Here is a 24,413-nt window from a genome sequence, read left to right on the forward strand (position 1 = left end):
ATGCGGCCTCCAGCTCTTCACACGTCTCCAGATAAGGTCCAAAGAGAAAAGGAAGCCAGACCAAAAGGTTGTCAGAGCTGGAGGGAAAAAAGCAAACACACGCCCGCACTTATTAAGCAGCTTTGACTCAAAAGCCCTGCAAATAAATGCCTGATGCCGGGTTTGTTTCACAAGACGTGCATTTCACACAACTGCTGACAGCTTCAGCACTGTGGGAACCTCTGTCCTTCCCCCAGAACACACACACACACACACACACACACACACACACACACACTCACTCCCCTTTCACATCGCTCTGCCACTGCCCTCGGCCCAGGCCTGCAGCTCTCTTGTGTCTTGCAGACCCGAGAGCATCACCTGTCATGTCACGGGAGACAGGAACGTACCAGGGAGAAAGCAGTAGACGCAGGTGAGTCACACCTGCGACCGCTGAAGCCCGAAGCCACTTCTTGCCCCATCAGCTACAGCGATGGGGACAAAACTGACCCAGTTTGAATCCTGACCCCATTAACTACTACCTCTGTGGCCTTAGACAAGTTACTTAACATCTTTGGAGCTCATTTTCCTTGACTGTAAAGCAGAGCCCATAATAGCAACTTTCTCACAAAGCGGTCACTTAGGAAGACAGGGAGATATCTATAAAACGCTTCAGCACCGTGGCTGGCACATGGTGTGTATTCAATAAGCCTAAATTTCTATGAAGACAACAGGAACTGAGGAAGCTCCGGGAGGGGGATGGCTCCCTGAGACAGCAGACTGTCGTATCGGAAGGATGGGAACTGTGAACTCAGGTGAGCAGGCTGGACCCAGTGGGGGTGGGAGTCCCTCAGAGCAGCTGGGAAGGTGTGGGGGGGGCCGGGGGGGGCTGCAGTGCAGGAGGTGGAGGGCGGACACGTGGAAAGACAGGATGGAGAGGGAGAAACAGGAAGACAGGCAGGGGGCATCCTCCAGCTTCCACCCTGGAAAAGGAGATGGCAGTGGGTCGGCACGTTGCCCAGATGCTGGGAACACGCAAAACCATAAGGCTTCGCCCACCTCCGCTCCCAAGAGCCTTCCATCGAATTATTACCTTAAACAGACGGGCCCCCCTCCTTAAGCCAAGGACAGCTCGGGGCCAGCCAGTTCACCGCACTGAAACGCCCTCCTCCTCAGTCAGGAAACGGGGCGAAGCCGACAACTAAGGCAGAACAAGGTCTTGGCACAAACCGGACACTCCAGGGACTTAAACCCAGCTTCCTTGTCATCACTCTGGCCCTGGCACATTTGCTGGGCTGAGACAGGCCCTCTCAGAGGGGCCTTGCAGGGTAAAGGGCAGGAAACGACAGGTCTCCCCTTCCCTGCTTGGCCTCCACTCAGCCCTTCCAAATCAGCTAACGCTGCTTCCCATTAGCCAAAGCTGAGAACCACACGTAGAAGGACCCAGAATAAACACAATTCCTCCATGGCTGTCAAGTCACTTTAAAAATTCGTTGAGGAGACGTGTTACTCTAGTAAAAGAACACACTGACTATGCCAAGGCTCACTGCAGCCCTAACTCCGTGTAAACTGGGCACAGAGAGCCACGGCGGGAGAGACGAGGGGTCAGCAGTCTCAGGGCCCCCGCCTCTCGTCTCCCCTGTCCCTAATTCAAGGGTTGGTTAAATGCATATAGAGAGGGAAGGCAAAGGCAAGCTTTGCTGGGAGGAAACCAATTCCCTAGGAATACAAGGGGGTCCCTGGGAAGGAAGGAAGTCCTTCCAAGGCTATGAGACTTGATGCAGACCTCCCTCCCACATGAGGGTCAACCTGGAATGTGCCCAGGAGGATGTAACCCACAGACAGGTGAAATCGTAGCGCTCACTCAAGTCTCCAGGAATGTTCTTTTGCCCCACAGCTCCCGACTAACCCTCTCTCCCTCTCCCTTACCCACAAAGCACATGCCAGGCATGTATTTGGACAGAGAGTGAATTTGTAGAAACAACTTTTGCTGAGAGTGACTAAGCAGTGGGTGACATGACAAGACAGCGGAACGGAAAGAAGGCAGCGACCTGCCCCGGGGGCATCAGGGAAGGCAGGGGGTGAAGAGAACTGACCCTAAGAAATCCCCAGAGAAGGCCACCATCACCTCAGGTCTCTCCCCCATTTCACATAAGGATCTCAGCACAAGAAAAGGAGGGAGAAGTTTCTGTTTAATCTACCCTAGGATTACTTGTTTGAATGAATCAGAGTCCAAGGATGTGGCCCCTCCACAAAACGCGGTTCTAATTTCCTATGCAATTTCTTGCACTCGCTCCACCCTCAGGCATCACTCCATCCCCTGGGATTTTAGTACCACCTGCTGGACTAATGATGCTACCAGCCCAGGTGTCACCAGCTCCTGAGGACGTGACTACTCAAGAGGTTCTGACAAGTCCTGAGAGAACACTTGGAAAACATAACATCATCATCTCAGGTGAAGCAGGTTTCTGACCTGCCACATTGATATTTATCGACTAATGCCACCACCAGGCATTTTACCTGCATTACCTCTGATCGGCACAACTATCCCAGGAGTACTAACTAATCCTTACATGATCAACCAATAGGAAAATAAGGTACAAAGAGATTAAAACATAATCTGGGGAAGAGATATGGGAACATATGTATATGTATAACTGATTCACTTTGTTATACAGCAGAAACTAACACACCATTGTAAAGCAATTATACTCCAATAAAGATGTAAAAAAAAAAACGAAAAAACCCCCATAATCTGCCCAAGGTCACACATCTACTCAACGGTGAAACCAGGATTTAAATAATGTCCAGTTCATCTGACTCCAATTTTCCCCCCAGTGATGCCTCCCAAATTTGGCAAGCTAATATGGACATCCGAGCAGATCAGCCTAGGTAGGACCTGGGTTTGTGGATGAAGGTGATAAACCAGACCCTGGGGCAGATGCATAAGCAATTGTCAGGCTCAAGCCTCAATTATCTGTCAAAAAAGATCATGCAATTCTTACCTGGCCTGCGTAACCCTAAAAAACAGGTCTGTCTCCTTCATATTACCCATTTAAATTAAAAAAACCCATGCCTGGGAGGTCACAAGAGGCCCCAAAGTCACAAAGCTAGCAAGGGGCTCTGCTGGGACTAGAATTCTCCTTTTCTCTATCAGGTTACTCCCACTGCCCGACACCACCGGGGAGGGGAAGTACAGCTCCCCTGACTTAAAAGAGTGTGACTCCTATTACTTCTTAGGAGGGTAAAACCCAGGGAGTCATTTCTCTAGATGCTGCCATTTCCACTTATAGTTCTTGTGACAAGAGTACTGAACTGGATAAACTAAAAATCTGTTTCATGAACCGGAAAAGAGGAAACTTCACAGACTTTGAGGTCAGAAGGCTCTGGGCTGCAGCTTATGAAATCTGACTCTGCCAATGACTTGCTCTGCGACTAGGAGCTAACCCTGGCGTTTCCTGTGTCACTCCTCTTCCGCACGATGGGGACTCAAACCTTAAGTCAGCTTTCATCCCTCTCCTCAGTCACCCACACCCCGTTGCCTTGGCTGGGGTCCGGTCAGCTCTAACTCTGCTAGGAACCTTTCTCATCTCTCCCCAACTCTCCATTCCCCCTCACACCACCCACGGGCGACAGCCCTACCTGTTGTCCAGATCAGCAGGACAGTCCTAACGAGCCATGGTATCTCTGTTTGAGGTATATGCCTTCCTGGGCTGCCTAGGCCATCACCCCGCCCCATCCAAGTCCAGAACCCACTTCCCCCACAAAGCCTGCCAAGCTCTCTGGTAGAAGCAAGCCCTCTGCTTCGCATCCCGCAGAGGGGAATTCACAGGCTCCACTCTCCCACCAGCAAGCAGTTTGGTGTCTTCAGCACTCGTGGAAGGAAGGCCTGCAGAGAGAACAACTGACTTGGCTCCCGAGCTGGGTGGACAGAGTGACCAAACCTCCACAGAACTTTCCGGAAAGCAAAGGGCGAAAGAAGCAGGCAGGTGGGACCAGCTGCCCAGAGTTGCAGGCAGAGGGTGTTCCTGCCCACCCCCCAGATGTCCTACAGTGAGTTCCCATCTTGATTATGACACCTGTGGGTAAATCATAAAGGAACTGAGCACTTAACCAAACTTTTCCCCAGCAAAACCAAAACGTGAACTTCTTATGTCATCTCTGTGACCTCACAAGCTTTTCGTTATCTGAAACAGTGACTAATCCCTTCTCAAATGTCACCAAATATTTGGGCAACAGGACATCCCTGGGGCTAGACTGACTCAGTTGGGCTGGGCCATGCAGCCACGAGGCAGGCTGCCTCGGGGAAGGCATGAGGTCCAGAATCGGGGAGGGCAGGGGCCTGTCACAGGCCACCGACAGGGCCATCTGAGGCTTTTGGAACGCACCTCTGCGGGAGAGCCGGGTGTCCGCATCTGTGTCCACGAAAAGCTTCATCTGGAACAGGTCTCGCACTTCCTGGGAGTAGAAGGCCAGGATCCCTTCGAAGAGCACCACATCTGCGGGGTAGACAGTAACCGTCTCCTCCTTCCTGCAAAGCACAGAGCAGATGATGGGCCGAGCCAGGTAGGGGGAGCCCGGGAGGAGGAAACAAGAGAAGCTGTCTGGGAGTCTGGGGTCCTAGCCCCTTGACTGAAAGGGCACTGAGAGGGTTTAGCTAACACAACCTTACAGAGCCCTCAGACCACCACGGAAGACCCAAGAATGAGGGCCAGGACGGCTGCAGCAAAGGTCTCCTGTGACCAGTTCTTCTGAGCTTCCGCCATAAAGCAAATGGGTAGACATCCTTCTCCTTGGAATAAAAAACCTGCTGTTGGGACCTCCCTGGCGGTCCAGCGGTTAAGACTCTGCGCTTCCAATGCAGGACACGCAGGTTCGGTCCCTGGGTGGGGAACTAAGATCCCACATGCCACACAGCGCAGTCAAAAAAACAAAAAAAACCTGCTGTTGAATGAAGAATAAAGACAGACAAAAGAAGATGTGATCACTTTTTTTTTTCCCCCTCCGAAGGCGTCTCCAGGAATGCTCTCAGTCCTGGCATTTATGGAACCTAACACTCTGAACTTTCAAAAACAGAAACTCACAGTTTTCTCCCAACAAGTCCACCCCCTCCCCCAGTGCTGAGGCAAATGAGAGGAAGAAGGAAGGGGCAGATGGAGGGAGGGGAAAAGAAAACTTTAGGTAAGAGGGTGGGAAGGGGAAAGGATTTCTGTGAAAGGAAAGAGTCCCAGTCCTGCCAGGGTTGGCTCTGCCCAGCTCCTACAACTGTCTTCCTTATCAATAAAGCAGGGACGGGCTTCCCTGGTGGCGCAGTGGTTGAGAGTCTGCCTGCCGATGCAGGGGACACGGGTTCGTGGCCCGGTCCAGGAAGATCCCACATGCCGCGGAGCAGCTGGGCCCGTGAGCCATGGCCGCTGAGCCTGCGCGTCCGGAGCCTGTGCTCCGCAACGGGAGGGAACACGGCAGTGAGAGGCCCGCGTATCGCAAAATAAATAAATAAATAAAAATAAATAAATAAAGCAGGGACATACATTACCTCATCCATCTCCCCACAGGATTGGGAAGCCCAAGGCAGATACTACTGTAAACACAACTTTTCAAAAGCCAGGGAAGTGAAACCAAATGGATAACTGGGGGTCCAGCTCCGCCCTGTCTCAACTTTCACTGCAATCTTGTCTTTCGCTTCTGTCGGAAAACCACCTTGCACTTCACCTCAAAATTCACGAAAAGGGAAGTAATGACGCCACTGCAAGGTTTACCACTCACCCTAACTAGCAGACGTTTGTGAAGAAAACCACACAGTTATTTCAAAAGTTCCTTAAGATTATAGGTTTTATCTGTGCAAACACAGTGAAGTCAGCAGCAGCTGGCCACTAAGTAGGGACTTCCCTCCCATAAACATGCTTTGATTCTTTATTTCAGTCCCCTGGGTTCCTGTCTAAATTCTAAGGCAGCATTGTTGGAGCAACTACCAAGGTGGCAGAATATGGAGCATGAAAGACAGCAGAAAAGCACCAGGTTAGTGCAATTAGGAGACATCTAGGACGGCGGTATTAACTCTGGATGCACACAGAATCATCTGGGGAGCTTTTAAAAATATTTATACCTGGACCCGACTCCCCTGGGGCTCTGACTTCATTAGTCTGGGGTGGAGCTAGAGCATCGATATTTTTTAAAAGCTCCCCAGGTACTTCTTTTCTTTTCTTTTTTTTTTTAAGTCATGAAACTTTATTTACTTAACAGCAGAGGTTCGAAGTATATTGAGCGGATAAAAATACCAGGAGAAACTGCATCCACGTTGGTATTGGAGAGACGCCTAACTTCTGTATTTTAGAGACTGACAGATGAAATAGCAATAAAGAAGGAAATGGAAAGTATGAATAACACAATTAGCAATCATGTATGTGTTTGTGCGTGCACACAACTTTGTACAAAACTTTGAAATACAACTGCAGCAGGCACAAAAATTAACTGTTAGGTCACAATGGAATATTAACCAATTCCAAAGAGTAGAACTCACTTGTGTATTTATTTTTATTTATCCTGCTTGGGAATTTGTTGCGTTTCTTGAATCTATGGATTTAGTGAGTTTCATTAGTTCTGGGGAAAATTAAGCTACTGTCTCTTCAGATATTGCCTTTATTCTCTTTCCTTTCCTCCTGATTAAATACTTTTCAGGTCTTTTCACTGTCTTTTATGTCTCTTAATCTCTTTTCTGGTTTTTTTCTGTCTTCTTCTTTCCTTAATGCATTAATGAATGATTTCTTCAGATCAATCCCCTAGTGTTTGAATTGGGTTTTTTTAGGTCCATTTTGCTGCTAAATACGTCTACTGAGTTTTAAAAATGTGCCGTTGTGTTTTCCGTTTCTAGAAGCAATGTTTGTTCTTTTTCCATATTTGATACATTATTTTTAATTTTTTCTTTTTTTTAAAAATTTACATTTTCTTCTCCCAGTTTCATTGAGATATAATTGACATAAAGCACTGTGTAAGTTTAAGGTGTATAACATAATGATTTGACTTACATACATCATGAAATGATTACCACAATAATGGTAATAATGTTCAGTGAACATCTGTCATCTCATATAAATGAAATATTTAAAGAAACATTAAAAGAAATATTAAAGAAATAGAAAACTTTTTTGTGAAGGAACTCAGGATTTAGTCTCTTAACTTTCATATATAACGTACAACAGTGATTATCTTTATCATGTTGTACGTTACATCCCTAGTACTTATTTATCTTATAACTAGAGTATGTACCTTTTGATTATCTAGTTCTCCCTCCCCCTGCAAGCCCATCTCCCCATTTCCCCACCTCCTCAAACTCCCCACACTGGTATCAATAAGTTTGATCTCTTTTTCTATGAATTTGTTTTTTGAAGTATAATTGACATACAATACTACGTTAGTTGCTGGTACACAACACAGTGATTTCATATTTCTATACATTTCCAAATCATTACCATGCTAAGTCTAGTTGTCATCTGTCACCACACAAAGATATTACATTATTATTATTGAGTATATTCCCCACACCGTACACTTCATACCTGTGATTCATTTATTTCGTAGCTGGAAGTCTGTACCTCCTAATCTCCCTCACCATTTCTTCTTCCCTTACCCCCCCCTTCCCCTCTGGCAACCACCCGTTTGTTCTCTGTATCTATGACGCTGTTTCTGTTTTCTTGTTTGTTCATTTGGTTTTAGATTCCACATAATACATGAAATCATACAGTATTTGTCTTTCTCTGTCTGACTGATTTCACTTAGCATAATACCCTCTAAGTCCACCCACGTTGTCGCAAATGACAAGATTTCAGCCCTTTTTTAAAAAAGCTCCCAGGTATGTCTACTGTGCAGCCAGGGTTGAGACATGCCAACCCTAGAAGAATGTCAGGTACTGGAAAACAGGGTGCTCATTGTGGTTTAGGATAAGGAACCAAACTGGGCAGAGTTCAGAAGCAAGACGGATAGAAAAAAGGATCAATGAGTGAGTGAAATAATGAGTCACTCTAGGCAGCTGCCCTGGGCCAAGAAGAGGGCAGAAAGGCTCTGCCGTGAAACAAAACGTGTGTGGGATTCCTAGGGTTCCATCTGGAATACACAGAGTGAGTGCAATGACCGTGCTAATTTACCCAGACTGACACTGTCTGGCAGTGCTGATCAGCTTGCCTAACTGATAAACACTAAAAAGGAACAGGTGGTTTTCCAACTCAACAGTCATGCCTCTTCAATCCTGGGACAGTAAGGAGAACCAAACTGCCTGCTCTGTGGGTGGTGCCCCCAAAAGTTGAAATCAATCACTCCCCAAGTCCACATGTAGGTCTAGGTGGGAGAACATTTACAAATAGCCTAGAGCTAAAAACAACATTTATTGAGCACCTACTAGCCCAGGATGCACCAGGAACCTATGGTGCAATATTCTGTTTAGGAGTTTAGAGATGGGCTGGGAGGTTCACATAAACCTGGAGTATTAGAGCATTTGGGATTACCAAATTTGGGATTACCTAGCCCAGCCTAGCCCAATCATTTGACAATCATTCCTTACGATAAAGAAGGGGAAGATCAGAGAAAGGTATTTACAGAGAATAGGTGACTTCTCAGTTGTAGCCCAACATTTGTTTGTGGTCACCAAGAAAGACCCATGGCTGGGATGGGATCAGTTAACCCTGGACAGCTGGGTCCCTCACAAGTGGCTCTTAAGAGTTGGGGGGGACTGCTGTGGTCTTAGGTGGTCACAAAGCTTCATGCAAGAGATGGGCTCTGGGCCACTAAAGAACAGGATTTTAAAATAAAAGGTATGAGAGGGGAATCTGGAGAAAAAAGTCAAACACATCTGGACGGGCAACTCTGCAGGGTTTTTTTTTTGTTAATACGTGAACTTGATGGAGCTCGTGCTGCACAAGGTACTCATCTTCACTCCCTGCCCCCCAACTACACTGGTCAGGCCCTGACTCCTGCCAACTGCCCTCACTGCACTCCCTTCCATTGGGCCTGTATCAGTCTCTCACCTGGGCCACTCCAACGGCTTCCTAAACAGCATTGTGAATCCTCGTTCCTGCCACAAGACTGACCTCTCCATTCCTACATAACTGCCATCTATGGCTCCCTACTGCCAACACGTTTATCCTCTGGCCCTGGGGTCCATCCATGGTCCTTCCTGATCTGAGGCCTGCCTGCCTCCCAGCCTCCCCACCTCCCGCCGCTCCTCCCACACACTGACCCCCATCCCTCCACACCTAACCTACTGCAATCCCCCACCAAGCTGGCCCCTGAAATGCCTACCTACCCATCACCTTGGAAATCCCTTTCCCAACAGCTTCTCATGCTTTCCAATGCACAGCTTAAATATCATCTCCTTTACACAACCTGCACTAAATACTCCAGCCCTTCCTCCCTCCTACTGCTCCACATCCCCCTGCCTCAGTCGTCAGGCTGCACTGTAATTCTGTAGCAGTACCCTGCCCAGGACCTGAGAGGTGGTGGGCTAGACTGTCTCTTGTCAACTTGACATCACCACCACTCCCCCAAGGCTAGAAACTACAATTCCCAGAATCCCTTTCCCTACATGGTCCCAGCTACTTTACCAATGGGAAACTCAGAAGATGAAAGTGATTACCACAACACTGTAAATCAACTATACTTGAATAAAATAAAGGTTTAAAATTAAATTAAAAAAGAAGATGAAAGTGAAACAAAAGCTGTAATTTTTAGGAGACCATAATAGCTAGACAAGGAAACTGCAGACACTCCATAAGTTCCCATTCAGAGGCTGTGGGCCCGGATGGATGCAGCGGATTCTTGGACTTTGCATGAACCTAGCATCTTCTCCAGATGGCAGCTCAGGCTGCCATCATTGGGGACGAATTTCTCTGATTCTCCGGCTGCGGCCTCCCAGATCTTTGCTCTCCCAGCCCCCTCGTTATTCATGTTAGCTCCAGTTCCCTATTCTAAGCGCCCCTTTATTCCTGCATAGCCTGGAGAGGTTTGATATAGGAGGCATATCTTGTTCTCTGAATGTCCTGCACAGCAGAATCGGGTCCATAGTAGGAAGTACTTCAAGACCTACTGGTGAGGGATGAAGGTGAGAACCAAAGCAGCCCGGCTTTCCATCACAATGTGCACTTTCCTCCTCCTCCAACCCAATCTTTGCCACACCCTCAAGTTCTGAGAAAGTTCATGAGAAGAGCACAGAACATGTGAGCTAACTGCATTAAAGGCTGAGATGTGTCCTAAAGGAACACACAGGGAGATGAAGATTGGGCTTTTAATGATAGAAACATTTGGTAGTAAACATTTGGTAGTAGAAACATTTTAATGATAGAAACATTTGTTTTTAATTATAGAAATATTTGGTATGAAATCTAATTTCCCATTTTTAAAAAATCAACTCAAGGTAGAGTGGGATAAAGAAACCAAGAAGGAAAATGAAAAGTGGGAGAGAGAAACTTTCAAAAGATCCCAGAGCTGAAAACAACACTTACTGAGCCACTACTAAGGAGCTACACGTGATGTGACACAACATTTACGAGTGTCGAATGTGCCTGGGAGGTCCCCCGAAGGAGACAAAGTGAGCAAAGAGCTCTGTGTAGCTCTGTAAGAGCTTGGGGTCTGGCTAGCAGGAGGGAAGTCCTCCAGAAGCCCCTTCCCACCACTCAAGAGGGAAGGAGGCTGTGATGGAGGTCAAGCCACTCTGCTATTCTATTAGGAGCATGAGAATCGACAAATGGAAAGGACAGGTCTGACGTGATTGAGAAGCTCTCTGGTGGGTCTAGTCTTTGGTGACCCCAGTGCCCTCACACCTCCCCACACAGCTCGATCCCAAGTAATCCAGGAGAGCAGAAAGAACAGCTTCTTTTCTTCTTCTTCCTGTTTTTCCTCTACCACACCCCCTTGCATTTGTTCCAGGAACAACAGCTTGGGCATGTGGATGAGGACGAATGTGCAGTCCCTCACCTGAGTCCAAATTCACAAATCTAACCCTTCAGAGTTAACAAAGCATGATGATCACGATGGGACTGTTCCAGGAAGCACCTGGATGAATTCCTGACCCCGTGCACCTACAGGTATGCTGACGCCACCGCCCTGTCACTGACAGGCTGTACTGGGCACCAGACACATGGGGGCGGGGGCGTGAAGAAGCCTGGAACTTCTGGGGACCCTCTGGGGAGCAACAGGTAACAATCCCCAGCCCAGAGCAGCTCACTTACCGGGAATGGGAGACAAAGTCATACACAGGAATCTGGACTGTTTTCCCTTCGGTGATTTCTTTGAGTGTCTTGAAGATGAGTTCATTGTCAAAGGCATCTGAAGGAAATCAAACTATTAAGATGTTTCTTAATTGTAAAATGATTTCTCCTATAGTGATGAACAGGGCATCCCTAGAAACCTATTATTTCACATACGTGTATCACACCCACAAAAAAGCCAGATTTCTACCTAAAGCAGAATGCCAATTCCCTGCATCTCAAACCAAAGTGTATAAATGAGTTCTGAAAAGTGGATTCTTTTTTTTTTTGGCTTGCCATTCCGTCTCTGGCCTCAGACATCTCTGTCCTCCCTCTAAATCCGGCAGCATATGATAACCTGGAAAGCATACTCACAACTAGGGCACTGCAGCAGGCATCACACCAAGTTTTGACTCTCACAGTTATAAGAACTCCAAACCAGCTGAAGGGGCAGTGTGCTCATCTGGGACTGTCAGGGCCAAAGACATTCAGGCAGCCATCCTGGACCCTCCACCCCACTCTCTGCCAGTCGGTGAGTTTAACACACGAGCCATGTACACGCACGTGCTGGGTGCTGGCGGGAGGGTGTGACACAGGCTGCTGCAGAGCAGGAGGCGGGAGAACCAGCTGTGTGTGCGCTAGCCTGTGTCTGGCCCACCCTGAGGAATAGGCTTCTCCAAGAGTCGCCCTTGTTCAGACACAGATTCGATCAGTTTTTAAGGCGCCAAGCACCAGAGGATGCGTTGCAAAGCGCTTCTTTCCTATAAGCCCCACCGCAACCCCGCAAGGTACCTAACAGTCCTCCATTTTATGGATGGGAAACAGAGAGGTTAAGTAACTTCTTCAACCGATCCCCCCCACACGTCCCTTCAATGCCCCGACTCACCCGGGTGATCAAAATTGAACTGGCCCTTCAAGGCTTTGGCCTTCTGCTCTGAAGTGAGGACACGGTAGAAGCTATCCTGGCTCAGGATGACCACCTGCTTCTGGCGATAATCCACCTCATTCTGTCCCAGGAGCTGCACAATCTTAGCACAAACGGAAGACTGTAAGGAAAGAAGGGAACACCACGGAATAAGGGAGGTCCAGTCACTGAGCTGATGTGTGCGCCCTGAGCAAGGGGGCCTTTGGAAAGAAGAACCCAAAGGCTACCATATCTTGGATGATGCATTAGGGGAAGGGAGGAAACGTCCGCTGAGAAGGAAGTCGGGGGCCCCAAAAGTCTCTTCCTCCCTTTCCTTAACACAATTTACTACACTCAGGTATCCACAGTGAAGGCAGGGGAAGGAGGGCCGTAATCTCTAACTCCTCTTCCATAAAGCCTTCCCCAAAGCTACTAATAAAAGGTGACACTATTTTATTCTTCGTTGCTTGCACCCTGGTATAGATACACAAAAAAGACAGCAGAAAGTGGGGAAAGGGCACATTGAGGCTGTGCTGATGGGCCCAAGGGCCTCTGGGTCATGAAGTGCCTGGGCATTTGCTAGACATCTCACAGCCCCTACACATCTCTTTATGTCAAAGGAATCTCATAGCAGAGAGCCTGGCTGGTTGGCAGTAAGGCCAAGGTCATGGTTTCCATCCTACTTCTGTTGGTTTCTTTTGCTCTGGTCCAGAGCCGTGGACATCATCGCCCTCATAGTACCCCAGACAGCCTTGTCACAGATGTGTGCCCCCGCTTTTAGAGCTGGAGACATAAACATCACCAATACCTGAAACAACCTAGGGGTATCCCAACTAAGACTAGGGACGCCAGTTCCAGATGAACTCAAACCTACATGCTTCATTGTGTTGCTAGTGATACACATATCTGACTCCTTTTCTCTCCAATAACATACGCTCTTTGTAAAAGGAAAAGTATAAAAGCAAGCGCATTCCAAAGAATGAGATAGTGAAAGATTGTATTTACCAAATAACTCTTTTCTTTTTTTTTCATTTGATCCAAAGATTAATTGAAAAATAAGAATGTCTACATTACAAAACCTCTAGAAGCTGTAACTCAAGCCCCCTATGGAACTGGTTGACCTAATTACAAGCGATGAAACAATGAGCAGTTAGAGGTTTCTTGGGCTCAGCCTTAGAAGTCTTACTATTGAACTTATTTTACCAACTGATTTTACAGGGAAAAACCAGGAAACTTTTAAAAGTTCTTATGAAGAATGTATTTGATTTGTCCAAGCATAAGGAAAACTGGTCATTCCTGTTGTACTAGCCAGTGCAAACTAAAACTATTTTGAATTATACTCCAATAAAGTTGTTAAAAAAAAGAACTATTTTGCACAATATGTCCTGTTGTACACGTGGTGAAACACACTGCCATATTATAAGGATCTGTGGGGGAATTTTTTTTTTTTTTTTTTTTTTTTTTTGCGGTACGCGGGCCTCTCACTGTTGTGGCCTCTCCCGTTGTGGAGCACAGGCTCCGGACGCGCAGGCTCAGCGGCCATGGCTCACGGGCCTAGCTGCTCCGTGGCATGTGGGATCTTCCCGGACCGGGGCACGAACCCGTGTCCCCTGCATCGGCAGGCAGACTCTCAACCACTGCGCCATCAGGGAAGACCGGGGAAAAATATTTTGACTCAACTGTTAATTATTAGAAAATTATTTTACTTTTATGACACTTTTGCATATTAACACACAAAAAAGCATTTAAAACTACTTAGGATTTTTGGAACTACAGATGTGCCAAAAGAAAGAAAAAAAAGGAATCACAGGAAGGTATAAAGCTTGCACATGACTTAAACTACATTCAAAAATGAAAATGCTACAACAGAATCAAAGGTTCTATGCAATCAAAACCTCTTTAAGTTTTTAAACATGTATAGGCCCATAATTTCCTTTTCCTAGCTCAAGGCTATGAGAGGGCAACTTTTATACCTGCAGCCTTCACTAGTAGATAGAACTCCTTCCAGAAGTCCAAAGAACAAAAATGAAAAGAGTGATTCATGAAGCCAGATATATATAATCTATCAGGTTATTCAAATAATGGTATTTTTTTATTTGTAGCTAAAACACATTAAATGTGTGTTTTTTTAAGAAGAATAGTAATCCCACCACTGCCAGAAAAGCATATAAGGAAGTTACACTACTTAATTTCACAGATAAACCATCATTTCCCTTAACCCAGGCACAACCTAGGACAGAACCTATCCAATGGCCAATAAAATTGGTTAATGAACATACAATAGGTACAATTCTAGAACGTTAGTGCTCATCACCCTCTTTAACCAGAGTAAGGATGGCTGGGGAATTTCCTGGTGGTCCAGTAGTTAGGACTCAGCGCTTTCACTGCCGGGGCCTGGGTTCGATCCCTGGTCGGGGAACTAAGATCCTGAAAGCCACGTGGCGTGGCCAAAACAAAGCAAACAAACAAACAAAAAGAGGGTAAAGATGGCTGTTTTGTTGGTCCACAGCTGCTTGTCTCAGCTCTATGTTTTCAAGGACTGAGCTGGTGATCGTTCTTTCCACAAACATACCACCACCACCAACTGCTAACATTTTAACTGATTATTGGTTAGGTGTCAGGCCCTAGGCCAAGTGCTCCGTTACAGCTACCCCCAGAAGTCACAAGTGTTACCCTTCACAGATGTGGACACCAAATTAAAGGACTTGGCTACAGTCATACAATCCTGGTTCCTTTCCTCTTCAACTTAAAAGTAGTCAGGGACTTCCCTCGTGGTGCAGTGGTTAAGAATCCGCCTGCCAATGCAGGGGACACGGGTTTGATCCCTGGTCCGGGAAGATCCCACATGCCGTGGAGCAACTAAGCCCATGAGCCACAACTACTGAGCCTGCGCTCTAGAACCTGCGAGCCACAACTACTGAGCCCGCATGCCACAACTACTGAAGCCCGTGTGCCTAAAGCCCATGCTCTGCAACAAGAAAAGCCACCACAATGAGAAGCCCGCATGCACAATGAAGAGTAGTTCCCACTCGCCACAACTAGAGAAAGCCTACGCGCAACAACAAAGACCCAATGCAGCCCAAAACAAATATAAATAAAATAAATAAATTTATTTTTTAAAAAAAGTAGTCAGAAGTGGGGGGTGGGATAAATTTGGGGTTTACATATATACACTACTACATATAAAATAGACAAATGACAAGGATTTACTGTATAGCACAAGCAACTATATATATTCAATATCTTGTAATACCTATAATGGAAAAGAATCTGAAAAATAGATATAGATATATGTATAAGTGAATCACTTTGCTGCACACCTGGAACTAACACGACACTGTAAGTCAACTATGCTTCAAAAGAAAAGAAAAAAAAAAAAAAAGGTAGTCAGAAGTTCCAAGCCGAAGAAACCCTTTTATCACTCAGGAGATAAACACCACTGCATGAACAAACAAACACTTGCCTCTAGGTTAATTTAGATTTTTCTAGTATTTTCTTCTTTCTGGAACTTGTTAAAACTGTTAAATCGGGGCGACAGATACTTGGGGAGGGGTTCATTGCCTCTACTGGTGCTTAGGTTTGAATCTTCACACAATCAGAAGGAAGAAGTCCTACGGAGGACGTCTGCAATGAGTGAATGGTTTTTTCCTTACTGAAGGCCCTCCTTTTATGTCTCCTTCACTTTAATTTCCCTTTTCTCTAACCCTACCCTTTTCAAAAGGATGAAATGGAGGTGCAAGGTGTCTTGTTCCCTCAAGAAAGGAAGTAAGTCACTAATGACTAGGGTTTGAGGAGAAGGCAGGCAATCCTGAGCTTGTAGAATGCTAAAAATGGGAGAGAGCACAATTGCTGTGGTGAGCTAAGACTTATTAAATAATTATAGTCACAAAACCACAAGTACCATATGATCCCACTCAGGAGGTATGTAGAGTAGTCAAACTCATAGAAACAGAAGGTAGAATGGAGGTTGCCAGGGGCTGGGGGAGGCAGGGTAGTGGGGAGCCGTGTTACGGATATAGTTTCAGTGTTACCTGATGAAAAAGTTCTGGAGATTGGGTGTCCAACAATGTGAATATACTTAACACTACTGAAACGTACACTTAAACATGGTTTAAGATGGTAAATTTTATGTTATGTATATTTTACCACAATTAAAAATAATAATTATTATTATAAGAAGAGTCCACATTTAAGGGGCAGTTTCTTGCTATGTGCTGATACTGGGCTCAACATTTTTAAATCATCCCATTTACTTATTACAACCTTGTATGCTGGCCATTATTATTATACCCACTCTACTTACGGTGAAGCCTGAGGTGAAGTGACTTGCCCAAGTCAAGTGGCAGTGGAGCCAGGATTCCAACGCGAGGAGTCCAACCCCAGAGCCCACCCTCCTTCCAGCTGCACCTCCCAGGCAAACTGGTACCACCCGTGGGGCTGGAGATAAACTCAGTTTTGCATCGTATCTCCACATGTAGCGCGATGTATCCAGAATGTCTTCTGTCCCTGCCACTTCTACTACACTATTTTAAAAGAAGAGGGGGTGGGGGACAGGACACACAGCAACAAGCCAGCTAGGGTTGCTGTCTGAATACAAAGTTAAGATCAATGAGGTTAGCTTTAGAAAAGGAAAAAAAGAAATCATATGGAAGACTCAGGGAAGGTCATTTACAATTTCTTCACTCCTGTGCCATTTTGAAGATATTATCTCAATTCTTTTACAAGATACTATTTTATCTTTTTTTTTCCTTAATGAGAAAACTGAAGCTTAGAGATTTCATTCAAGCTGAATGGCTTGCTCAAGGTCATGGAGCCCAATCTCAAGCCACAGATCTTCTAACTGCAAAGGGACAATTCTTTTCACAATTCCAAACTGAAGCAGCTCTGGCATCAGCCCCACTACTCTCTATAAATTTACTCCATTTCCAGAGAGCAGGGAGGGAACTGGTTAGAAACGTAATACTGTTTTGTCCCACTGTATCATTAAAGTCAACTTTCATAGAATTTCATGTGACTCAAGGCAGGCAAGTGATTTGTATATCAAAAAGAAGCTAAAAGTACACACACACACACACACACACACACACACACACACACTCAAGGTATCTGGAACCTAAATTTGGATTATGCTCAACGAATTCAGCTGTTTGGAGCCAGAAATTTGGAGGGCCCAGAAAATTCTCTGAAGAAAAATCTGCAGGACTAAATCTCACAAACAACTACAGTGATGGAGAACAACTCACAATGACTTTAAGATTCCTTCCCACATTGTAATTCCGAGAACATGCCAACACTGGACTTCATAATTAGGCCAGTCCACCAGATGTGCTAACCAATATGGCAGACTCCCTTCTCGGGGACACTTCCCATTGCTTTAGGAAGTACAGCAATTCTCTAAATTGATTCTCACATAGGAGGTGGCTCAGACAGCCTAGACACCATCTTAGTGTGCCATTTCTAGTGTGTGTGTGTCTTCCAAGATCTTCCTTAAGATCCTCTTGTCCAATCCCAATATTGCCAAATGAGGAAAACAAACGAAACAAACAGAGCAAATGAGCTCTGGTGGCCTCTTTGTTGGGTGAACCACCAACCACCCCAACACATAACCTGGATGGAGCCCAAGCTGGTCAGCTCAGAGCAACATAGCTCAGCCCTACAGAGGGCCTCAGGCTGGGTGTGTCCCCAGGGGACGGGGTTGGCATCTCTCATGCGCAACCTTACAGAAGAGTACAGGCTGAGGGCTATGCTGCCCAACATGCAAGAATCGCATCAAGCTGTCTGTCCTGCTCAGAGTGAGCTGCTTCATTATCAGAGGGAGCGCTGCTGAGATGGAGGAAAACCTAGCAACCACACAGCCCGCAGCTTAAAATAGTCAGCCAGCTCCAGGTGAGGCACCTGACTCATCACTCCCTCCCCACCCCACCCTTCAGAATGGGTTGTGGGCATCAGTTAACACCTTCCCTGAAGGCACCACCCAGCAGCTAAGAGTGTAAGAAGGCCAGATGCTTAGCCTCCTCAGGCAGGAAGACCCCATCTAACTCCGTCACTCTGGGACTGTGTACAAGTCACCTCGATAACTCTTAAAAGTAGCTTTCCCTGTCACTATCATCGAGTAAGAAACACACCACTGGAACTTCCCTGGTGGCGCAGTGGTTAAGAATCCGCCTGCCAATGCAGGGGACATGGGTTCAAGCCCTGGGGTCCGGGAAGATCCCACATGCCGTGGAGCAACTAAGCCCGTGCGCCACAACTACTGAAGCCTGCGCGCCTAGAGCCCGTGCTCTGTAACGAGAAGCCACCGCAATGAGAAGTCTGCACACTGCAACGCAGACCCAACACAGCCCAAAATAAATTAATTAATTTAAAAAAAAAGAGAGAGAAAGAAAAAAGAAACACACCACTACCTTATATGGTGCTCAGCACAGCCCCCAGACATTACATCACACCTTTGGGGGCTGGGGTTGCTCCCCATGCAGCTCAGAAACTCTAATTTACAAGTATGAGAAAACCAAAGCCCCAGTAATTTGCCCTGAGACAGAAGAGAGCTCAAATCTGCTGACTCAATTCCCGGTCAAGCCAACTATATGGAAGCAATAGGGAGGTGTCACTCAATGCTTCCCCGGGAATATCTCTAAGGCCAACCAGCCTTGGGTCCATAGATGACCCCAGAACCCATGCACTGCTAAACAGGTTCTCCTAGCTACAACTACAATACCACCACCACATACACACACACACACAAATAAGTAAGATCTAAATCAGAAACTCACTAAGTTGTTATGTGATAAAAAAGGTCTTAGACATCAAGAGGTAGCCACAGATCAATCCAATCACTAACAGGCGTTGGTGAGCATAGCTACCTTACAATAACTAAGAGTTCCTGGAACACAGGAACCAGTTATGACTCAGCTCAGCTTTTCTTCCCAGGGCCTGGCAGGCTTGGCACCTGGGGGGCTCACTCAAATGTGGTTAAATGGATGACCACAGGAAATGTCTGAATTGATGGCCCAACAGTTTTCTTTTTCCTTCAGACCTGGAATTTCAAAAATATAGTCTGTCCTGCTCATCCTTAGCATCAGCCTCGATTCCATCCTAAAGCATATCACATACTCAGGTAGAGACAACTAGCTGTGTACCCAAATCTCAGCCTCCGAGTTTTAGCTGCGCACATGACTACATTTCCCAGCCTCCCTTACAGCTTGTGATTGTACTAAGTTCTGACCAATTAGACCAATTGTGAAATGGAAGCTTCTAGAATCTCCTAAAAGAATAAGGGTCCCCTTTTGACTCTCTCCTGTTGGCTGGAATGAAAACTTGATGGCTGGAGCTCAGGCAGCCACACTGTAGGATTGATATCATGCTAACTAAGGGTAGTGAAGCCGCTAAATAAAGGAGCCACAGACTCAAAGCATCATAGAACTAAGATAGGAATGAGGTAAATTATCTTGTTTAAACCCTGTTGTTTGAAGTTTTCTGTCTCTTTCAACTTAAATAATCCTAACGTCAACACCCACATACCCAGTATACCTTAGTGTAAATGTCCTGTTGAAAGCTGCAATAATTCTCCTGTCCTGGGCCAAGAGGCTGCCTTATTCATCACAGGCGCCACAAGCATCCCCTCACCGGAGCAATTTCTTTGAGTTTTAAAAGGTGAGGTGAGGAACATTTTGCCTGGGCCAATGTCCCCAGACCACTGGGTACCTCTGTGCCACCTGCCAGCCTCTCTCTCTGTATTTACCTTGATGTGTCAGAGTGGAGTTAAACATCCTCCCCATCTTTTAGCACATTACTTGTGCTGCAAGCCAAGCACTCCATAGAGGAAGCTACAGCTGGGAGGGGGAAACCAGATTATAAACAGCACTAGATGAAAACGCCCCACAATGGAAGCTCTCAGTTGTATGTGTGTGTGTGTGTGTGTGTTTAAATTGGAGTATAATTGCTTTACGATGTTGTATTAGTTTCTGCTGTACAACGAAATGAATCAGCTATATGTATACATATATCGTCTCCCTCTTGGACCTCCTTCCCCCGCCACATCGCACCCATCTAGGTCATCACAGAGCACAGTTTTAATTCCTGATCCGTGTTGGTACTGCAAAGGTAGTCCAGCCTAGAAAATCCCAGGTATGAGCCTGCAGCTGAGAAAAATTCTAGTTGATCAACAGTCACCAACATTAAACATATTCCCAGGACTTTTCAGTGAACTGTCCATCTAAGCTCTATTCCTAGCAAAGACATTTAAAATAATTCACTTCTGGGTTTGTAAAATTACCTAGTTGGCTCTGTTCTCTTTGGAGTCACGAGCCCCTGCAGAGAAACGCCCTCAAAGAACACTCGCTCATGAAATTAAACTTGTTTAGAATCAACCGAGGAATGATGAACAATAGCTAACACACAGACGCCAGGAACTGTTCTAAGGACTTCACATTTACTATGTTATTTACTCCTCAAATCAACTCTGTGAGGTGCGTGGTCTTACTGTGCCCATCTTACATACAGGAAATGGAGCTACAGAGGTAGATTAAGTGACTTGGCCCAAGATCACACAGCGAGAGAGCAGCTGCGCCGGTCTTCACAACCAGGCAGGCTGGCTTCAGGACGCCGGCTCTTAACAACCACACACACTGCCTGCCTTGCCACTGCATCAGAAGGGGACAGAAACCTATTCTCTTCCCGAGAGCCACAGTGACCCTACAACACAGTGACCCACAACAAATAATACAGGAGCTGCCAGGAACAGAACACTCTCAGCACAGCTCTGTAATTTCCTCCCCTTGGGCTCCAAAGCACAGGCTTGCTGGACTTCCTTAGAAGTTAGTTTTCCTGAGAAATATTTTACTAGGAAAAGAGCAACACAAGTCACTTCTGATCCCCCTACTTTGCTGTATACTTGAAACTAACACAACACTGTAAAATAACTATACTTCAGTTAAAAAATGGGGGGGGGGTGCCCATGCTCCTTATGTGAAGCCGAGTTCCAGTCTCAGCCACAGCCTGGTTAACACCTGCCACCACACTCAGGCAAAACATCCAGCAAGATAGGACTGTGCTTGTGCTCAAGGGGTGATGCGGGCCTCACCACCGGGTTACAATTATTCAGTATAAAAACAGTGATTGATTTCAGCCCCTCTTGCTGATTCTGAGCCTGAATATGGAATCTGTGGACACTTCTTTGTACTCCCCACAGGACAAACACAAAAGGCACCACCACCGCTCTCCTCACTCCTAAAAAAATGGAATGCACCTAGGCTTATTGCTAGCTTTGATGAATGTGCTCCTTATGAAGCCCTCTGCAAGAGGCAGAAGCAAGAGGAGGCATGCCGGAGGGTCAATTCTCACTGCCTCATGGGTGCAAGTGAGGCTGGATCTCTTTTCTTCCCCTTTTACTTGAGGGGCAGGAGGCAAGCTGAGATGGTAAGACTCAGCCAACCGAGCCCCCTCTCCGAGGAAAAGATGAGCACGTCTTTGGACAAGGGGTGCCAAAACCCACCCACTTCGTACAGTTTGGCTTACGAAGCAAGGATAATATGCCTATTACAGAAATTATGGCCCAGGACTTGAAGTCCCTCTGGAGAGAGGCACAAAAAGGAAAGCTGACTCCCCCCTGTTTTTAAAAAATGAATGGATAAAAAGGCGAGCACAATGTGTGGTTGGATCCTTGGCTAAATCTTTGCAAACTGAAGGCCACACACGGGTAAACGTTTAACGTGGACTTAACAGCACAAGACTGCTTTGTTGTACAAAGCATATTTGAGTTAACTCTTCCTTTCCAGTAATCCTTATCCAAATCGTGGAAAACCAGAAGTTAGACTATCTGGCGGTCAAAAGATTTTTTTTTTTTTAATTTTCTCTTCAGGGTTCCTCTAGCACCTGAGTCTAACTGCAGCACAGCAGGGAGAGGAAACCTAAAGCGTGTGCCACGCACCCACTTCCCCGTCCTTTTGGAAAGTCTCTTTCACTGTCCTTGAAAACCCAACTTCCCATTTATTCCTCACAGCATCTGAAGAAAGGGGTTCAAATCCTCTATTAAGAGATTCAATGGCCTCAAGTTATCCCTTCCAGATTTTGATGGATTCACCATTCATCAACTACCTCCTTGGCCCCCCAAACTCCTCTGGAATCCAAAAATAAATAAATAAAAGAATTCCCAAAGCTACACACCATGTTACTCTATAAAGTATGGTGAGTTTACCACAATGTAAATCATCATAAATCATCACGGCTAATCTACTGTTGGCAGATAAGAGGCACTAAAGCACGTATCCTTTGCAGAGAATGATTTTCTTTTATTAATTTGTGAAACTGAAGCAACTATCAGTAGACACAGGCCAAACTTTTGTTTTAGACTCACATAAATAACTCCACCTGCTTGACAGAGGAAGGACAGTCTTTTCCAGAAATAGTGCTGGACCAACTGGACATTCATTGGCAAAAAAAATGAACCTTGACCTAAACCTCATACCTTATATACAAATTAACTCAAAATGGATAACGGGCTTATGGAAAACAGAAAACTTATTAGGGGTAATTCCCTGATGGTACAGTGGTTAAGACTTGGCGCTTTCACTGCCAGGGCCCGGGTTCCATCTCTGGTGGGGGCACTAAGATCCTGCAAGCCAGGTGGTGCGGCCAAAAAGAAAAGAAAGTCTTCAGGATCTAGTGCTTGGCAAAGATTTCTTAGACTTGACACCATAAGCATGACCCATAAAAGGGAAAGCTGATAAACTGAATTTTGTCAAAAGTAAACCTTGCTCTGTGAAACCTCTCTTAAGAGGATGAAAAGACAAGCTACAGACTGGGAGAAAATACTCCCAAAGCACATGTCAAACGAAGTATCTTATATAAAAAATTCTCAAAATTCAACAGTAAAATACAAACACTCCTACTAGAACATAGGCAAAAGACGTGAAGGAGCATTTCACCCAAGAGGGTATAGAGATGGCAAATACGCACATGAAAAGATGATCAATATCATTTAGCCGTTAGGGAAATGTAAATTTAAACCAGGATGACATTTCACTACATACCTACAGCACAGCTAAAATAAAAAATAGTGACCACACCAAATGTTGGTGACGGGAAGGAAAGCTATCACTCATACACTGCTGGGAGACATGTAAATGGCTCACATCCTCAGGAAAACAATTCGGCACTTTCAAAACTAAACACGCAACTACGATATGATCCTGCAATTGTACTCCTTCCTGGGCATTTATATAGCCCAGAGAAATGAAAACATGTTCACACAGAGGCTTGTACCCATATGTTCACAGAAGCTTTAGTCATAATAGGCAAAAACTGGAAATCACCCAGAAGTTCTCCAGTGGGTGAATGCTTAAACAAACTGGTGACACACATCATGGAGCACCAGTGAGCAATGAAAACGAATGAACTCCTAACCTACCTGCAGGAATCTCCAGAGAGTTATGCTAAAGGCGCGCGGGGTGGGGGGGTGGGGGTAATGTATGATTCCATTTATGTAACCTAGCAATGACAAAATGATGGAAATGCAGAAGAGGTTGACAGAGATGAGGGACGATGGGGGATCGCAGTGGTGGAAGAAGGCAGGGGTGGCTAATAAAGGGCAACATGAAGGAGGGATCCTGTGGTGATGAAATGTGCTATATCTTCACTTTATTGAGGCCAGTGCCCTGTAAGATATTACCACTGGGTAAACTGAGTAAAGGGTACATGGGATCTCTCTGCTTTATTTCTTACAACTGTATGTGAATCTACAATTATCTCCCAAAAAAGTTTATCTGAAAAAAAGATCAATGACCATCCATCTTTTGTGATTCAACTTGTCGTGGGTTGAACTGTGGCCCCCCAAAAAGATATGACCATGCCCTAAACTCTGGAACCTCAGAATGTGACCTTATTTGGCATAAAGGTCTTTGCAAATGTTACTAAGGTTGAGGATCTCGAGATGAGACCATCCTTGCAATGGATGGGCCCTAAACCCAATGACAAGTGTCCTTGTAGGAAACAGAAAAGGAGGAAACACAGAGACATGAGGCAACACCACGTGAAGATGAAGGCAGAGATTGGAGTGATGTATCTATAAGCCAAGGAACTTCACCAGAAGCTAGGAGAGGAGCACAGAACAGATTCTCCTTCAGAGCCTTCGGAAGAAACCAATGCCGCCGAACATCTATAGTTTGGACTTCTTGCCTCCAGAAATGTAAGAGGATAAATTTCTGTTGTTTTAAGCCACCAAGTTTGTGATAATTTGTTACTGCAGCCCTAGAAAGCTAATACACCTGTCATTTTTCAATGGCTGGGTTCAATTTCTCTCT

General features: G+C 45.8%; 1 protein-coding gene across 2 annotated transcripts in view; it reads right to left on the reverse strand.

Moving 5' to 3' along the window:
* Positions 1-24,413, reverse strand: part of UCK2 (uridine-cytidine kinase 2) — a 76,973-nt gene that overhangs the window by 12,290 nt on the left and 40,270 nt on the right. For both annotated transcript variants that reach the window (XM_004269699.4, XM_033427982.2), the window contains exons 2-4: positions 12,100-12,259; positions 11,196-11,292; positions 4,368-4,510 (exon numbers count right to left, since the gene is read on the reverse strand). In XM_004269699.4, the coding sequence (XP_004269747.1) occupies positions 4,368-4,510; positions 11,196-11,292; positions 12,100-12,259 (400 nt within the window). The remainder of the gene's footprint in view (positions 1-4,367; positions 4,511-11,195; positions 11,293-12,099; positions 12,260-24,413) is intronic.

This window comes from Orcinus orca, chromosome 1 (genome assembly GCF_937001465.1).
Source record: "Orcinus orca chromosome 1, mOrcOrc1.1, whole genome shotgun sequence".
Classification (NCBI taxonomy): domain Eukaryota; kingdom Metazoa; phylum Chordata; class Mammalia; order Artiodactyla; family Delphinidae; genus Orcinus; species Orcinus orca.